The sequence below is a fragment of the Amblyomma maculatum genome, chromosome 5 (assembly GCF_055883805.1).
Source record: "Amblyomma maculatum isolate TAMU_Amacu chromosome 5, ASM5588380v1, whole genome shotgun sequence".
Lineage (NCBI taxonomy): Eukaryota > Metazoa > Arthropoda > Arachnida > Ixodida > Ixodidae > Amblyomma > Amblyomma maculatum.
Window position 1 is genome coordinate 118,998,624 of NC_139348.1, and position 19,821 is coordinate 119,018,444.

Sequence of the window (19,821 nt, forward strand, 5' to 3'; positions counted from 1 at the left end):
TGCTCATTCGTCGATGACCTTCAGTGCACCATGATGCGTACCGCTCGTGTTTGCGATTAAAGCTGTGTCTATCGGCGATGGAGAGGACATAGTGGTGTATCATTGATGTTGGAAGAAGACAGAAATTCTGACGCAGGGCAACCAAAATAGCAGCACTTTGCCAATCTGATAGCCCTACTGTACAGCAGTCCCTTACAAGCTGAAACTTAGCTACTGCCGAGGAACATTTTGAGAGGGTGGTGTTTCACAGCAGCAACGACGATGAAGAATTGGTTTCTCCATTGTGCCCCGTTGATCCACCGCCAACTGGCGAAGTTGCCGAGTCTCAAGAACAAATTCTACAGCAGTATTCATGCAGCAGTGAGCTCCGCGATTTTTCGTCAAGCGATAGTGGGGTGGATTTAGCTCCGGCTTTGCACGACCCACTTCGTTCATGGGCTGTAGATAACATTTTTGCCGCCCACATCACTAAGCTTCTGAAAATTCTGCAGCCGCACCACCCAGACCTCCCTTCTGATGCCAGAACACTGCTGCGGACGCCTCATGCCAGTAGTCACCAGCATGGGAAGTGGCACTTACTGCTTTTTTTGGCGTCACTGGAAACCTCATTCAGCAACTAGAAAGTGGAGCCATATCAGTGAGCGCTTCAGTGATTTCCCTGACGATGAACGTCGATGGTGTGCCCTTATCTAGGAGTTCGTCGAAACAGTTCTGGCCTGTGGTTGTGCGGGCCGAAGAAAGCTCGCGAAATGAACCTTTCCTTGCAGCTCTCTACATGGGGGACTCAAAACCCGAGAGTGTTCACTTTTAGAGCTTGGACTGCACCATGGTGAAGCTGTGTTCCCTAGTGATTGTTCATGCATTTGCGACATGCCTGCGCGGGCATTCCATAAATGTACCAAGAGACATGCAGCATACTATGCATGTGAAAAGTACGTGCAAAAAGGCATGTACTCTGTAGAGCATAGGAAAGGTATATTTCCTGATGTGTTGGCCCCTCCGCGTACAGGTGAAAACTTCAACATGACAGCCTGATCATCACAATTGCACATCACCATTGCTCAAGCTGGGCATCAGACTGGTTCCCACTAGACTATATGCGTTTGGTTTGCTTAAGAGTTATCAAAAGACTTCTAGTGCAGTATTGGACATCAACTGCCCCATCAGTGTCAATGCTGCCTTTGAGTGCACGTAGGGCCATTTCTGAGAACTTAGTTACTTTGGCTGTCAACACTCCACAGGAGCTTCAGCGCATTCCAAGGACCCTGAGTGTTCTAGAATTTTGGAAGGCATCCGAGTATAGAAACTTCCTTGTTTACTTTGGCCCCATTGTTCTGAAGCAACACCTTGCTCATCCATTTTACACGCACTTTTTGAAGCTAAGTTCTATTATCACAATACTGGCCTCACCCGATCTTTGTATGACTTTGTGTGAATATGCTGAGCAGCTGCTACTTAGCTTCGTTACAGAGGCAGGTAAGCTTTATGGCAGTGGCATCTAAAACGTTAGCATACATAGCCTCTCGCATCTGGAAGATGATGTGCGACGGTTTTGCCACATTGCCATATTTTCAGCCTTTCCTTTTGAAGCTTTTCTAGGAAAGCTGAAGCGACTGGCCAGAGGCCATGCCCTTCTTACGGAACAAATTTTTATGCGAGCAGCTGAACTAAAGCAGTTCAAGCAACCAGTGACTCCTAGAAGTGATGGCATCAAGCTGTCCAATATTCGCATGAATGGACTAGTCCCTGAAACATTCCGGGGGCAGCGATTCAGTAAAACTACGATTGGGAAAAAAGTGTTTTCTACAAAGCCAAAAAACAGCTGTGTGAGGATAACGGGTGGAAATTTTGTCCTAATAAGAAATTTTATAGCAGCTGAAGGTGACGTCCTTATTTGCGGGCAACACTATGCCGATGTTACTTTCATGATGCAACGCTGTGGTCTGTTGACATAGGTGTTTACAGAGCCCGAGGACTTTCACGGGGTCTGAGTACGTGGAGCATCAATGAAATTGGTACAAAATGTGTGTGCTTACCGGTCAAGAAAAATGCAGATGCTATTTTTTGTGCGCTCCCATTGTAAAAACCATACCTTTGCTTGGTACTCTCTGACAATGACAAAACCATTCCCACAACACGGTGTTTGTTTGCACTCATGTCCATGATATAATTTTCACTGTCTGTTGGGCTCTCAACAGTATTGTAAATTAATAAAAGTATAGTTTGTGATATTTTTGACCGTTGTGATCTGATGATTTGTTGGAAAATAATTACTATCTAAAATTGTTTCCATGTTATAAAGCTGCCATTTATCACTTGAGCATATATTCTTGTCCAACCAGGAATTTCGCATTTCACTTTTGCAGCTTTATTAGTTTCGCCAGTAATATCTAACTCGGCCTGTTTATAAATGTTGCAATAGCAATGTTATCAAAACGTTGGTGAGATGTGTACACCCAACGTCAGTGCTGTGTATGCCTATAAACGTTATGATGACGTAAACTCTAAACGTCAGGGCAACGTATGTCTTGCAACGTCGCAGCAATGTGAGATTTTGTCGCATTACGTTGTGTGGAAGTTCATACATACAGGCAACGTTTAGGCAATGTTTTGCGTTACCTGGGTACTGTCTCGGCTTCGGCGGCCGCTTTTCGATCGAGGCGAAAAGCTAGACGCCCGTGTGCTGGGCGATGTCAGTGCACGTTAAAGAACCCCAGGTGGTCGAAATGTTCGGAGTCCTCCACTACGGCATCTTTTATAGCCTGAGTCACTTTGGGCCGGTAAACCCCACAAACCAAACCAACCAATGGTACATCGCGGTGCGCCATCATCCCACTTTAACCCAGCTGCTTTGTGGAAAACGTGATCTATATTTTGAATTGAATTTACCAGATTATAGATGAAGGGGTGGATGCCCTTTATCTGCTGCGGCAGTTACCAGAGGATGAAATGACGTGCTGGACACTCTTCAAGCTTGAAAAGAATCCTTGTGGTCGTTGCCTTCAAATCGCACTCAAGCGAAGATTGCCGCCTCTTTGCTAGGAGATAAATTTGTAGCCCCATAGGTCTTTTATTTTACAGATAGGAATTTTTGTCTCGTTTCTTGTACGTCCCAGTAGTTTCGGTTGTTTCCCCGGGACACAATTTCATTTTCGGCGCAATTAATTTTTCAGAAAATGATGCCGTGGTAGATTTCTTAATTACGGTTTACCATAGAATTCACTGTATCGAATTGAGTGACCGAGAAATACTTCCCGGAATTTTACGAAGTTCCATATGTAATGAAATAATTCATGACTCCGTTTGACTTTGTTTAACTGAGTTTTAACTTTACGCTTATTTCCGGCATCAGTGCCTAAAAACGCCCTGTTTTGTTGAAACCATCCCTCAATAGGACGGCAACCAAAGGAGCAGAAAATACCGAATTGATCATTTTTTTGCTTTCTCACATTTAATTGTTATAGCTTTTAGAATTTTGGTAGTAAAATGGTAGTCGAGCAAATGGCACCGCGTTTGGCAAGCATTAAAGGGAGTAATGATTTCGCCTGGCTAGACCCCAGTTGATTTCAATTGATAGATACAAAACTGTTACATAAACCAGCTGAAACCATCTTAACTGGCTGAAATTTCCACCTGATTATTCCGCCTTATTATCATTCGTTGTGCTCCGACAGCATGTTATCCACATCAAATGATATTTTGCGGCAATCTCGAAGAAGCACGCCACGATGGAATCTCCAAGTCGTGAGTGCAACGATGACACATTTATGCCACCACATGAATAGCGTTCAACAAGACTGATTTAATACTTGAGTGAAGACCACTCTCCTGCTGTCCATCCCGCGCTATATTCCCTCGATCCTGCTCAGCTATAGCACTGGAAACCTTATTACACCCATAACGGGGTAATGCTGTCCCAGGGCTAACAGCCTATACTCGGGGACACTTTTTCTTGGCAATGGGCGCAAACGTAGGGAGGCGGGGCCTTTAAACGTGTCGCTCCGCCATGTAGTCCGACCGCGCGGATTTCGGCCTGCATAGACATTGCAGATCATTTGTTTCGTTTGCTTCGACAGCCAACGTCTCTTGAAATTGAATCGAATCTTGTCTGGTGAAAACGCTTCAAGTCGTTGCGGAGCGAACGAACCAGAACCGGAACGACCCGAACAGTGAGTCGCCATCTTGTCTGCAAAGTCGGGGCGTCTCTAAAACTAGCGACAGACATCGCAGAAGAAAACCTGGTGGAACCAAGACGTGTTTTAGGCATAACAGCTTCATTTCGGAAAATCAGTTCTGTTATAAAAAATATACCGTAAATAACGCGCTATTATTTCAATTTGTATTTGCAGAAACTACTCGTGTAACTAGGGACTATATTCAGCTGCGTACGAAGATGGTGCGTTTTGGCTCTCTAGCTTTGGCTCCATTGCCAAGAAAAAGTGTCCCCGAGTATAGAGTAGAGCAGCACTGTTTCACCGTGGAATCTCCTTTCTTGTGCAAATCTCATTTGTTTGCGTCGAAAAGCGTATACTGTGCTCTGTTAAGGCTGCAGCCCTCGCAGTGCTAAGGATAATACTGCAGCTGTTTTTGGCTTCCCCCAGACCATAATTCTCTCTTTCGCTTTTTCATATCTGCCCCTCTTCCATTTCATACAACGTAGGGTAGCCCAACAAAAACCCCTAATTGTTAACCGCCGTGCCTTACCACAACCTGCCTTGTCGTTTTTCACTTAGAGTGCTAGCCCAGGGAAACTGGAGCACCCTTTTTGCGGCCAAAAATGTGTAAAACGTTTTAAAATGTAGCGGCTTCCCCTTTTTCCGCTGGATTGCGTGATGTCCCGTAAAACCACCGCTAACGAAAGAACAAGCGGCGCTGGTGCACCATCTCATGTTCTTTTCATACTTGGCTAGAGACCTTGAATGGGCTTTCCAGTCATCTCGTAAAGCGCGTTCATTCGGCCATGACTACTCGTTAACAACGCTACACGGCAGACAGAGAAGCTGGCTTCTGCCAACTTGGAGTAAAGAAGGTTAGAACTTAACAGACGCGCTTTATTTAATCATAACATTTACTTCCGATGGCAGCCCTTGGGAATCACTTATTTCATCACGTGCCGCCAATTAAAAGAAACTGACAGTGATTTCAAAATTTGCCTATTGCCTCCTTACTGCGTGATACCATAAATGATGAACTTTCCACACCATAGCCTATTTGTCCTGTTATCATATCAGTATTTTGGTATGCTGTGTAACATATATCCGTTGCATTTTTACAAACTCCTCGCGAAAATAAGTATCATCTTAACTAGCATAAAACCCTGCGGGAAACCAGGCGAACGTCAAAAAACCGGAGGCCTCAGCTTGAGAGAAAGCATTCTTTCAAAAGCGTTATGAACGATAGAAAGACCTAAACAGCGCCAGGTGACGAAAGTGATTCCCTCAGGTGGACTCAGCCCCAGTCTTCCCTCAAGAGAAGCGGCAGAGGACTTGGCCTTTTTATGCGACAAATTCACTTTTTCTCGCGAGCAGTCTAGGGAAACTGAAACGTGGGACGTGTAATCCTTACAAACAATATTGGACCAACTGAAAATGCACATGAATGATTCGCCGATCTTTCTCGCGAAAAAGGTTGCCGAAAACATTTGTGCTAAGTTTTAATTCGCGTCGAAAAAAAATTAAGGTGCGCAAGTAGACTTCAAGATCACGTGCCGTCGAAAATTCTTGGATACCAACGAGCATAAAGCTATCAGATGTTTCAAAGCACACACTCGTGCCTATAAAAATTATTGACCTCGAGAATGGTTTAAAGCTTATGTATCTATTGCACTACTGTGAGTACCCTCTTAATCTGGTTCCACATAAGTTCCAGTTATAAGCGGAACTTTTGGAAATGTTCCGCTTATAGCATTTCCTTTTTATTCACTGCGGCAACAAGCACGGGTATATATGTTTGATTTCTTGCTTTGCTCTCGCATTAACGTCATTTGTGCGTAACTTTGCTTTATAGGGCTAAGATGGCAAACGCCTACCTCTTAGCAGCCTCCAAGGAGCCCGATTCAAATTGGCCAAACGGAATGCGAATGGCACCACCCACGTAAAGCTCTGGAGATTTTGCCCCCATCATTGCACTTATTACTCGGTTTCCCGCTTTTTATTTTTTTTCCTTATAGACAACTGAATCCTAAACGCTTAAATACAATAAGTGAATAGAGTACAAAATGCGTATAAGCAGCAAACACATAATCGAAACTATTGTACTAAATTACTTTTGCCGAACAGTTTGCGTTTCCGGGTTTTACTCCCGTTCTCTGCATTCAGCGATAAAGAAGCGAAGACGAAAATCGGAAAGAACAAAAAGAAGGAAGAAGAACTGAGGCCGTAACCAGCGATGAAGCGTCGCGTCTCCTGGTCCGACCCGCTCATCGAGACCAAAGAGCTGACTCCACCAATCCCCGGGGTATGGACCGCCGCTGAACCTGATGACGTACCGGCGTCTCCGCCAGTGGCTGTCTCGGAGCAAGCACCACCAGCAACAGCATCCTCGGCGAGCCAACTACCAAAGAAAGCTGACGGCGATAAGCCGAGCAATCGGAACGCTTCGCCCACTGCTGCCTTTTCGAATGAGGAGTCGCCGCCTTCGTTGCTTTTGTCATCCCCACCAGCTGTACCACCCAGGGCCGCAACTATTTCGGCACCACGAGACTTCGCCATATCAGTTGCGAGCGTAGCTACATTGCTTATCTTCGTCGTAGCCTTTGTCGCCATTATGATTTTCACCACAGCCAGAGCGGAGAGGCAGCGGGCGACGGAGGTGGAGCGCAAACTGGACACCTCGAGAGTCTACTACCACCCAGTCTGGACCAGTATACGCGAGTCGTCCGCATCAACGAGCGATGAAATATCGTCCAACGCAACGTCAGCTGCATCGGCAGCGAAGGAACCACTTGGTTCTGAAGATGTGACTTCAAGTGTTTTACGAACGAAAACGGCTACCCGAATGTTCAAGAGAAAACACCGCGCTACACGGAGGTCTAACCGGCAGCGCGCCTCTCGAATCCAGAGGGTGGTATTGGCCGCCAATATTTGATGGCCTTCAGTTAGTACGATCTATTCAAGATCCTAATGGCAAGAAGTGCGTTTTACTATATTCAGATGAATAATGATTGTAGGAGCCAGAACTTGCTGTCGGCCATGCCAAGTGACCATTGTACATCCGCGCTGTACTTATGACACCAGCATCAACGACACGACGCTTGAGAATTATAGGTATTACGAAATTTATTATCGTTTGCATTATTTATGAACCCGCTACATGATCTGCTACCCACACAAACACGTCACAAGAATTAACGGCTCTTCAACGTTCAAACGTGATCCTGCAGACAGGCCATCATTCACGACTTCACAATAATAAGCTCTCAATGACGGCGGTAAATGCCGCGCGGGTTTTCCCGAAGGTGTATATTCTACGCTTACGTCATTTCCCCTTTGAGATTCGAATTTTCTTTGTCGACGAGAGGTCAGAGTTTGACGTTGCACGGCTGCTGGTAAGTGGTCCTGATTTCAAGCGCGTCTGTGCCGAGGAGCACCAGTAGCGGTAGTCCTTAAACGCGAAGAACAGGTACACTCCTTCAAGTCCTACCATAGCGTTCACTATAGAGTCGATAGCAGTAAACTGCAAGAAAGTGCCAAGGAATGCAACAGCCCACGGTGCGCCCATGATGAGAGCAAGGCGAGCGAAAAGCGCAGCATGGTTACGCTGCTGTCTGGCGCGGTTGCCGGCAGCCCCGCTCAATTCGGCGTCTTCGCGAGTGGAGCCCGCTGCAGTCGACGTGCTACGGACGTAGGATACTGTGCAGAAATAGAAGAACAAGCACAGGAGCAGAAGTACAGCCATGGGAGCCAGGAAGTACATGATGAGGCCCCAGAACGTGCTGATCCAGCAGGTTGGGTTGCCGTAGCTTGGTGACAGGGGAGAGGAGGGTACCATGACTTGCACGCCGACAGCCGTCAGTGTGAGGACCATGGGCAGACCCCAGGCAACGAGGCCATAGATGGCCAATGTCTTCTCACGGGTTGAAGATAGTTTCACTGCCGTCACGCTCCTCCAGATATCGAACGAAAGTACGGTCGTCCAGAGGAAGGTGCACATGAACCCGTAGTGAATAAGAACGGCACTGGTTGCACAGGCGACGGGCGGCAGGCCTAAGCAGCCGGTGATAAGGAAGAGCAGCTGTGTGAACAAAAGCGTCACTGATAAGCACAGTGTGCACTTGGAAGAAAAACCTCGCGCTTCTCGGTAGGCACAGAACACAGCTACTTTCATGATGAGGCAGCATATGGATAAGGACATGCAGACCACAGTGATGTAGTGGTTAATGTTGTTCTGGAGCGGTGATTCTTGCTCTGGTGTCTTCGGTGGCGATGCTGACGTCTCGTTAACAAGAGCTCCGATTCCAGACCTCCCCATTATGGTGTATAAACTTCGCGCATACCTGATGTAGCAGTGTCCGTCATGTTCGACGTAACAGCTTGGTGTGCTAACCACTGGCTTGAACAAGGCCGCCAGGTTAGGCAGTGCTCCTTTTTTTCGGCTCACCACACTGACGTTGCTTAAGTGCATCGGAGGACTACATGAAAGTTGGGACAAGTTAGCGCCATTACACATTGCACAGTATGCGTTTCTATACACAATGCCGTACGGGTCGCTGCTGTCCTCTACTGGTGCGTAGTACATTTTGCACCGTCGTGAAACTTCGTCAGGCACGTTTGTGCTGCAGTTGTCGTACGGCGCTATTTCGCTGCAAGGCCTCAGATGAAGCGCTGGTTGGCTCTCCATGATATCGGGCAGCACGACCCGAACTCGGTCAACAGCTTGGTACTGCGTTGAGTTCCAGAAAGTGGCGTTGACAATCTCACCGTTGCACATTGCGCAGAATCCATTCCTACAAAAGAGAAAAACAAGGTCGATAAGAAAATGGTAACTCGGGCAAGTAGTATCGCGAAACACTAGTTTCTACGTTTAGCGCATTGCCACCAGTGCTTTAAACGAATAGATTTTAGAACAACAACAACAACAATAACTGATATTTATATTCCTTGAAATTGGTGTATAAATGTTGTTGTTTACAAGTTAACATATGGTACTACATACCCACACAGGGCGGTCGACCAATCATTCGGCAGCAGAGAACGTTTTACATGTATGCTTGCAATGTATAAAAGGAAAATAAATATCTTTTAAAATAACCTAACTTTGCTCACTGCTTGGTCACTAAAATCATTTCCCACGATGAGCCAGATACCTATCAGAAAACGCAAGTTTCCAAGGAGACTTCATTCTTTCGTTTAGGTTGAGGTTATTTCCGCTAATTCGTTATTGGTAGGAGGTTTTTCAGGTAAATATGTTGTTTTTAATTCAGCCTCCTACTTTTACGATGATATTTGTCTTACAAACATGTGTGTCCTCAATTACCGTGCTATACAAGTCTTCAGTTAAAAGAAACGTGAAGGCCATGTGAAATTCCAAAACACGGGTTCGATACGATTCAACAGCATCGCAGCGCTGATACTGCTGTGCTTTCATGTAAGCTGAATGCTATGAAAAAATTCTTCCTATATCCTTGAAGCGTATTGATTCATTAGCGCCCATGCCATATCCTGGACATTTTCATATTTACCAACAATACAAATAATTAAGTGCCACGCTGAAGCTACCGAGCTATTTCATAGAACTACTACAATACTAAGTCACGAGTTGGTTTTTCACCAAAGTCACCAACAAAAATACCCAGTATTCAGGGGCTATATGCAGGCGAATCCAGTATGAATATAAATTCTTAGGACGGAATCGTTTTTAATGGCACCGATCTAACGAATGCCAGCCCAGCTCATGACGCTCAGAATATTTCCTGCTGAAGTGGACGCTTTCTAAATCGCAGGTATGAAGTCACTGTGGTTTAGTATAAGTGGTAAACGCATTCGTTTACCACCTAGTGACGGAATACCTAGAGGCGCCACTCTTGACCGTAGAAATGGCCGAAGCGTTTGTTTTACTTCTTGGCAGGTAATAATGATGCCGGTGTTCTATGAGTTGAAGTAATTTTACCTGCTAAGCGTTTATAAGGCGGTCCGTAATTCTGATTAGTTGGAGGAGATAATTAGGCCAAATTACTGTGACATAGTTAATTCCCGCTTTTTTTTTCTGTCCCCATGCGTCCCTCGTTGTTTTTCTTAAAGCATGGCTAACTCTGAACTAAATCGTAACATGCTGTACAGGAAGTGATCGCAGACAAAGAAGTTGAGCCAACACGTTTCAAGCATCGCAAAAAACGTGTAGATGACGTTGATGAAAACTTTTGTACAGAACTATCCGCAGGGCGGTTCACAACACATTCCGTACAACAGCGAAAATTTTAGGCTCCAATAACATGTAAAAATAGTGGAAAAATAATGAACCTCGCAATATTTTGAATGGGACGTTTTAGCCTGTTTTAGAAGGATAGCACAGGGATGCCGGCTTTTACAGTATTCTCATAACGTATTATCATCGCAACATTCAATATTATCATATTATATGCAGTAATTACCATATTCTGGTGTATTTACTTTGTTTGATGAGTCCTCTGAAAGAATTCGTGCAAATCACACCGAGCGACGCTTCAGAAAGGAATTATCAAGCCTAAGCGGCATATTTTTTATACGCAAATTTGGCTTTCTTGTCACTGCGCTTTGTATATTACTAATGCGCTCTGTTCTCTCATCGTATTGTTTGCCGAGGTTCAGATTCTCCTTACCGAATCAAGAAACTGTGAACTTTGAAGTTGAGCATTGTGAGCATAAATATAGCGTCTTCGGCCGCCAACGTGGTGTCTTACCTATAAGTGACATGATTGACGCTGGTAGCAGGTATCAGATAGAAGGTGTCATTGAACGAGTCGGCCAATTCGCACCCTTCCCTGACATAATCATCGGGCCAGGCCACCGGGCAGCCGACGACCATGTAGATGAACTTTTTCCAAGAGGAGCCAATCTGCACTTCTACACAAGAAATGTCCGGGAAATCGTCCAGCGTGGGCTCAATGGGTGTGACGTCCCAGCAGCAGTCCCTGTAGGTCTTGCAGTTTGGCGCGCAGGAGCAGGTCGCCGCATATGTTGCGGGAAAACAACTCACGAGCTCGTCGGAACATCCGTGCAGGCCGACGGGGCATTGCATGAGTCTCTCGAACACAGAGTCTGGGACGTCATTGTACTCTTCCCTGGATACGTCCCAAGGCAAAGTGGCGTTGCAGGCGTCCTCTACTCCATCAGAGCTTGGAGGAAGCTCCTCTGCCCACGTCAAAGCGCAGAACCACGCTAAGCAAAGGTGGATTGCCTTCATTGCTGAGCGTAGCCCGACGTTCCGCAAAGCCTGCTACATCTGAAAAGCATATTGTGACAGAAAGGAGCACAAATAAACAAACAGTCAAAATCGTTGATGGTTTTGTTTCATAAAATGGCACCAGCTTGCAAACTGTAATGGCGGCATCAAGTCAAGAAAGCAATGAAAATGGTTTTGGCGATGGGAAAAAGGGCTGCAATGTCTCACTTCTCTGTGAACAACTGACTATCGCGTGAGCAAAGAGAGGAGAAGATGGCTGCAAGAAGAGCGAAATAAATGGGTGCAGTAGCAGCAGGGCTTCAGGAAACTTACGGCCAATTAGTGTGCACTGATAATTCACGCATTGCGGACGCTTTCCGTTCCGACTTCATCAAGTCTTTTTTGCGTGCCATGTGTGGAGCTGTTTCTTGCTTAAATACGATGTACCAAATTGCCCAAGCATCTACCTCAACAGTGTTTTAAATACTGTCGCACTAGGATAATAGTTTCTTTAAAGTTTTCTTATTAGAGAAGGATATTTGCATAATACGCAAGTTTGAAGGCAATACAACAATCATTTGTGTTATAAACAAAGAGTCTGCGTAAGGAAAATAAAAGGGCTGACATCAGAATAAGACCTGGCTACATTATTACCGAAGGAAATACTTCTGTCGAAACTCAGAAATTGGCGCAAGTGATGAAATAATCTTTGTGCTACGTTCCTTGTTCTGTTTCTCAGATGCAATCCCAATCGTATTCCTACTTTTTAACAATAACAATTTTAAGCTTTTCGAAAAATTATGTAAAGAGCTGTGCTCGTTCACGTTCAAGAACGTTCCACGGATACGTAAAGTAATAACCCAGTATAAGCTTCCGAGAATTTCTAGGGAGGTTGGCGAGGGACAGAGGAGGGGGGTTGGGGTTGGAGTGTATTTAGCTCCCGACACAAAGGTCCTTCAAATATGCAGCATCCTGTGTGAACGTTCTAGTGCAATGTAATGTGTGCGTGTGCTTCACAACACGCATTCATTACGTACTTCTCTATAGTCAAAAAGTGTACATAATTCAACTGGGCTGCCATTAGCCGTGGTAATCGCGGTCTACCCATCGGGCAATGAGATCTTGCTCCGATACAGTGACCGGTATTTGCGGGCCTTGTAAAATATAGGCTTCCCGCATAATACTCATGATCAACTGTGTACGATAACAAAGCTGTGTTCAGAGTCTGAAAAAGGCGCACGTGGCCATGGTGCAAATCACTGCTATTTTCGAGCACATGTAGGCTCCTCAACATGTATGTTAAGCAGAGGAAGTGCAGCGGTGATCAGAAACCTCCTCATAACCTATAGGCACGTTAAAGGTCACGAGGAGTGTTTTTCAGCCAATACGCCGAAAACAGAACGCCCTCCACAAGGAAAGGATTACGAGGAGAAAGAGCAAATGGAAAGCGGATTTTAGGGGCTGCATGGGATTCTTTGGCTACAAGTGCGACGCTATACTAGTATCCTTTCAAAAAAGCAATAAAACCGACCAGTACACATTTTGTCCCCTCTGGCTTATTTTTTTAACTTCGTACCCATTTGGCCTTCTGAAATCGGCCATTGTTGTTCGGTGACGTACTTGGGGCTTTGAAGTATCCGGGGAAAGCGACCAGACCCAGCTATTGACTGCATCTTCCAGTCTGTAGTTAGCCATCGTGTGCGACGAATAGCGAAGGCTTTTACGAGAGTGGGAGCCGCTACCCTACGGTTAGCAGCCATTTCCTTTGCTACACTCGTATAGTGGTACCATGACGCGAACGTTACTTCAAATGAAATGGAAAGGGAACATATGTTTTAAATGGCGGGGGCGGGGGGGGGGGGGGTCGTTACAAAGTGCCACCCCTTCCTCATATCACCTTGCTTCCTTCCCCTTCTTTTACGGCATTCAGCTTCAATATTTCGGCGCTATTGAAAATATTCTTTGAGCACGAGCTCATTCGGTCGTTATACTGCCAATGCAGAGCAAAAATAATGGAGCTGTAATGTATCGTCCACGAGGTTCATGATATTTTCCAAGGCATAAAAGACAAACGAGTTCAACTAGAAGTATGACTTCTTGAGATGGCCTACTTCTGATTTGTTGAATTCCAGTGTGAACATAATAAAGAAACTTTCTATATATGTGAAGCGAAAAAGAAGGTTGTTTCATGATCTTTCAATCGTTTTTAAAAGGCTTTTACACAATGTCTCGAATCGTTGAAGTTTGCCTATCGCCCAACTAACATTTTCCCTTTTGCGTTCGTGATTGCAAGCCGACACGAAATAATTGTTTTCTTTATTTCTCTCAAAGGTGCATACCCCTGCACCAATTGCACCCTTTGAAACGTCGTCGGTGACAGCCATTTCTTCATTTGCTTTTTTCTGTGCCTTTTCATTTTGAAAGGGAGCTACCTCTTGATATGAGACGAATCACTGACCGGCAGAGTTCTATACGTCACAGAAAGTAAGTAATCGATTACAATTGTAATTGGTCGGTCTGAAATGTAACCGACTATAGCGGTCTACCGTAGCCCCAGAAATGTAACCGATAATTATGAAACAGTAATCGATTACAATTGCGTTGCTTCTTATCGAACTTTATGGTCATAACACAAACTCCCTCCAACCGCAATAAACTAGTGCGACAGTCTTGAACTTTTCTTACACGAAGTTTATTATCAACAAATGTTGTTTTTCAAAGTCGTCGTCAAGGGCGTTTTCAAAGATTCATTATGACGGTACATCATCCGTTATACTGAGCACTCCTCGACAAATAAGCCCAAAAGGGTAAGGCGGTGTTATACACCACGAAACCTTTTTATGCTCGCCCGTGGTTCCGCAGTGTTTCCATCACAGTTTAGACAGCATCTACGACCCGCCGAAGTGTCTCAGTGGTTACGGGGCTCGACTGCTGTGCCCGAGGACGCGGGATCGAATCCCGGCCTCGGCGGCTGCTTTTCGATGGAGGCGAAAAGCAAGACGCCCGTGTACTAGGTGATATCAGTAGGCTATAAAAAGCAAAGGCAATCGTAATTTTAAAACCTCTCCCCTTCGACGTCGCTCGTAGCCTAAGTTGCTTTGAGACGTTAAAATCTACAAACCAAACCAAACCAAACCTATGAAGCGCCGTGATTAGTTATTGGCGCTGTGTAAACGCGCTGCAGGAAATGTCGCTGGTAGCTAAAAACTATTGTCCAGGTATCTTGTTTGGAATATCAGAGGCAGCTTTTCGTATAGAAGCATATAGCAAAGCCGGTTGAACTATTGTGCTAAACTCTGTTGGATCTTTTGACGCCGTCCTTCACTAGATACTCCTTCGGACTTAAACTCGAGAAATCTCAATAAATGCCATCAAAAGCTACACCAAGGACGAAGACCGCGGTGAGCGCCAAATGACGGGCAGCCATGCGCACCGCACCGTCCGGATTGGAAAAATTTTGCGCAATTACATCGTCACACAAGCTTTGTCCTACAGCCTTTCTGCACATATATAATGAATAACTAGTAATCAATTATCGCAAAACGTAACTGAATTACACGAAGCGTCACTGTTTCAAAAAAGTAGCCAACTATATTAAAAAATCCCTAAAAATGTAATAATTACAAGTCCATGAGGTCGGCAGTGCATAACGCGTGTACTCTACTCTATACTTTGAATTTCATCCTCACTGGAGTGTATGCATATGCACGTGGAAACGTTAGAGAATCAAGCCTAAAGTCCTCAAGAGTGTCAAAAAAGGAGCAGGTGAATCTCTGAGCGCGATTCGACATTACACGCTGCCCATAGAGGTGTATAAAATGTAGCTCACATAATCATAACGCTCCTTAGGGCTGAATTGCAACCTATTATCCTGGCCTCGGCGGTCGCTCTTCGATTGGGGCGAAAAGCAAGGCGCCCGTGTGCTGTGCGATGTCAGTGCACGTTAAAGAACCCCAGGGGGTCGAAATTTCCGGAGTCCTCCACTACGGCGTCTCTCATAGCCTGAGCTGCCTTGAGACGTTAAACCCCACAAACCAAACCAAACCAATTATTCATCGCGTTCCCGTAACATTACGAAAAAAGGAGTGAAGTGTTCGTTCGAACTGATAATTAAATTTAAGCGAAACCATAAACCACTGCAAGAGGGAAGAGCGCTCTCTTCAGCATCATGCATGAAATATAGCTATCGTTTTGCAATTCGCGAATTAACTTTAATAATGCAGGCCGCTCTCTGAGTGAAACGTCGTAATGTTTATGTATGTTTTTATAATCGTTCCATACTGTAGGCACCTCGAGTCGTTCTTGTTAGAGTTATGAGTTCATAGGGAAACCGTACGTTTACAATAGAACAAGACGGATGTTTAGCCTGAAGGTATTTCAAGAATACTGTTGTTTTAGCCGTAACCTTCGGCTTATTAGTCCGGCTTAAATAAAAGCCTAGAGAGGTGGTGAGCATTTCCGTTCCACTGTGCTATGTTTGCCTAACGGCGGAAGCCATTTTAGTGATCCCCTGCCGCGTAAAAATACCGCGGTTAGAAAATCGGTGCGTTATAGATGAGAAACAGTGGTGGGCCGGAGGTGCTCGTAATTGTTTTTGCTGCCCGAAGATTCAATGATAAAAATATGTAAAGATAAAAAGGACATTGAAGAAAACAATAAATGGGAATAACCCCCTTTACTCTTAGAAATTGGCTGCTATCTAAGGAGCATCATTCAGGTTTTGGGCCAGAATAGTTAAGAGCGGCCTTTTATTTTTTTAAGTGCTTTATAAGAAACATATACTACTTTATCCCGATGCCCCTCTTATCGGAAGAGTTCCAAAGGCTGTGTTTTGTATGGAGCCACTCCCTTCTGCGATGGCAATTAGTCATGCGGGTACTAATAAATAAACTGAAATATAGTTGTCTTCTTACGAATTACTACTTTCGTTCAATAGCTGCTAACTGCTAGATTTATCGACAGTCTATGCTTGATTAGGCCTGTTTTGTAGCGGTCGACTAATGATATCAGAGAGCAAAGACAAATTGTCGAATTCAGCCTGATTTGGCAAAGCAAAGAGACCTACCTTCCAAGTTCTTGTTAAACGTAGCGGCTGCTTCCCAGCACAGGAACACGGCAGACCCTTTACAGAGTTGACCAGCTTATTGGAGCGCAGGTGTATTAGGTTCCAGCAATCACAAACAATGCAGTGCTTTTGACCATGTTGATTCACATCTTAGAGCCGTATGGGGTGGACCTTTGGGTTGCTCAATGTCGGAAAAGCACGGTAGCTTCAGTATCGATAAAGCTTGAGCGCTCTTGGGTCTTGTAGAACACAGGCTTTCTCCATAATGGCTTCAATTCAAGGACCAGTCCACACGCGCTGGTGTTTCTCACTCCCAGAGATGCTTTTTACCCATTGGAATTTCTACCGGGCATTTCTTTTTGTAGCAGGCAGACTAGGCCTACTATGACCGGAGGTAAACAGGGTAAAAATTTACAACCGAGCCACGATGTACACAACTGCTCAAATCGTCTTCCAGCGCCTCCACGTCCGACCACAGTCAGCGCAACGTCGTGAGCATCACACGAAATCACTGACTCGCAGCACCAAAGTGTGTCAAAAATCCGCACGAGTTCGGCAGCAGTGATGAACGCCGTCTGACGAATGTCCCGCCAAAACGTCTCTGAACAACAACCGGACGTGGCCAAGACGGACGCGGTGAGAAGCTCAGCAGGATGTGGCACCACAGAACGTATGAGTCATAGCGACTCGCAAAAGCGAAGTAAAACAGCGTCGGAGAAATCTATCGTGCGCGGATAATTCTCCAACGCCTCCTCATTCGCGGACGACTGGTGCAACTGCGGTGGGAACTTTCGCCGTCGTGGACGGCGCACCGAGCCCCTCCTCTCCCCGACACGCATGCGGCACGAGGCAGCGCGATGCGCGGGGCTGGCGGGGCCACTGCCACCGCTGCCACCTCGGGGAGGGCGCGAGGGAGCGCTCGCCTCCGGGAAGGAAGTGCGTGCCTGCCGGGCGCCCTCTTCGTAATTCCGTGCAGCGCTATCGGGAGGAAGTTCCCACCGGCGTGCGCGAAGGCGGCAACGCGCGATGTCTTGTACCGGTAGCTTGTACGCCAAGCGGCCGCAGTTCCGCTGCGCCTCAAGGAGGAAGTAACGAGGCGTACAGTGGTCATTAGGCAAACAGCTTCTTAGACTTGGAGGCTCGGCGGTGAACAAGGGCATCGAATCCTCATGACTTTCCGATCATTTGTTACCCTGAACAGGTCATGTCAATATGTATCCCTTCTAACAGGTTTCAGTTATCACCATGCGGAACAGGGGGCACGGTGTAAGAAGTAGCTACTTCTTACACCGTGACAGGGGGTGTTCCACTGGCTAATTTAAAGGAATACGGGCAAACTGAGAAAGACTGTTTTCTCGGGTATAAATTTTAGCGTCGCAGAGCTCGAATAGTATCATTTTTGTGCGGCAAAGTCCCCCGAAAATACATTGTCCAAGGAAAATCCCACTTTTCGAAGGCTTAATTAAACTCTGTGAGCTGCAAATAAATCAACACCAGCACTGCGCAGGTGCACACCGAGAATGGCAGAGTGCTGTAAACTAATTCCAGAGTAGCTTTTTAACGGCTACTTGTTGTTTTTGTTATCGAAATCCGCGATACTTCCTTCTTTCCGTGTGGATCCGCAGTTGCTACTCAGTTTTGTAGTTCACCTAAATTTGACACTTACGCGACATCTTACTCAATACTGATTTGTTTTATTCGGTTTCAAAAAACATGTTCTAATACAGCAAAAGCGTTTTCAGTTTTTTGCATCTCTGGATATTTACCCAAGCCTAATGGAGATTAATCAGAGAAGTATAAAAATAAAATTGTTATTTGCAACAAAGGCGCATGCAATACAAGCCCAATTAGTGTTTTGTTTTGTGTGTGTGTGATTAAAAGTATTGCAGGCTTCGCCTGCAGTTGCAACTCCAAAGCTAGTCAACACATACGTTACCAGGAATTGTCACATAACGAATCTAAATATTTTTGCTCAAACATTTTATTTCCTTTATTTATTAGTACCTCAAAGGCCCACGAGAGGCATTACATGACGGGTGGACTAACATCAAGTTATTACATTTTCAATTAATGATTTGAAGCGCGCGTTGTCGAGATGAGTCAAAGCTTCGGCAGGCAAACAGTTTCAATCTTTAGCGGTTAGAGGTGACTCCAACTGACTTTGCTGTCGTCTTGAGAAGCGCTGAAAAGCTTTCGGCATTGTCTATGTGGCATAACATTGAGGAACAGCGGTTTATTCGTCAGAAGTCTTCGGGTGTAAAAAAAAAAAAAAAAAAAAAAAAACATTTTTCTCCTATTTGTTTCGGAATTAAATTCAATTTTTATTAGGCTTAGTAGGGGTCAAGCTATCAGCTTTTGATGCACTAATATTTTTGAAATTTTGGCAGGACGAATGTTGTTTATTTTACTTTATAAAAACATTTATGTTCATACCCCATCATACATGAAGAAACCTCATTAAGCCATTGAGAGGTGCGTAATGATTTCTAAATGAGATTAAGCCATTAAGAAGGTTCGTAATGATTTTTAAATGAGATTGTTCTTTGGCAGGAAGTATACGAAATGCGAAGGGCACTATGCATCAACTGGGCATGGCGCATACGCCAGCTATCTCATTTCGTAACATTACCAGCGGCACACGCCTCCGGTCACAGGGACGTATTCAATATATTCACGCTGAAGAGCAGCCGCTCGAGATAGAGTTGCTTAACCTTCAGTCAGAAAACATAACGGTCGAATGCAACAGGTCGTCCGTTTATTTCTCTGCCACCTTGTCCTGAGTCAGCTGAGACGAGTTCCGCTCAGGCATCCGTGCGTGTCCGGCCATAGGCGCCCTTCTTTTCTCTCCGAAACTCATAACCGGAGATGCTACTACACCGGAAACATATTATCTGCGAGAGCACGACACATTGGGAGCTCGATGGTTGGAACTAGCTTCTCGCGTACTGCCCATAAATATCGAAGCCCAGCGTCGCGGCTGGGACAAACCCAGAACAAACCGACTCACCAGCTCGCAACCACACGCGCCACCTTCGGGGCCACTGCTTGCCGCACTTACGTCTTTCGCGCGAGGCGGCCAACCGGTTTCCGCTCGGCTCCTTCATTGCGACGTGACGCCGCCCTTCCCATTCATTTAATTCTCTGTGTTTCTCCGGCTATTTTCGCGTGTGCCAACGCTTGTTGTCCTTTTCTTATCCCAGAGTTCATCATTTGTACCCTTCCCCGCACTCCATGGCCACCGTCACATAAGCCGTCCTGGTGGGAAGAAGCGAAGACACCGCTCTCCCAGCTTTTGAGCTGTTTTCCATCCTCTCCACGTTCTCGCCTTTGTTTTGGAGCCGTGATAACACTTCGTGAGAACAGGCCGAACAGGTATAACAAAGGACCTCTTGGCACAA

General features: G+C 45.5%; 1 protein-coding gene across 1 annotated transcript; it reads right to left on the reverse strand.

The window, feature by feature from the left end:
• Positions 1 to 6,128: 6,128 nt before the first annotated feature.
• On the reverse strand, positions 6,129 to 17,306 carry LOC146189334 (uncharacterized). The gene is made up of 3 exons (XM_084604186.1): positions 16,424 to 17,306; positions 10,877 to 11,418; positions 6,129 to 8,944 (listed from the first exon to the last, which is right to left on the reverse strand). The coding sequence occupies exons 2-3, from the start codon at positions 11,377 to 11,379 to the stop codon at positions 7,477 to 7,479; spliced, it is 1,971 nt and encodes a 656-aa protein (XP_084460312.1). The 5' UTR covers positions 11,380 to 11,418; positions 16,424 to 17,306; the 3' UTR covers positions 6,129 to 7,476.
• Between the last annotated feature and the right edge of the window lie 2,515 nt (positions 17,307 to 19,821).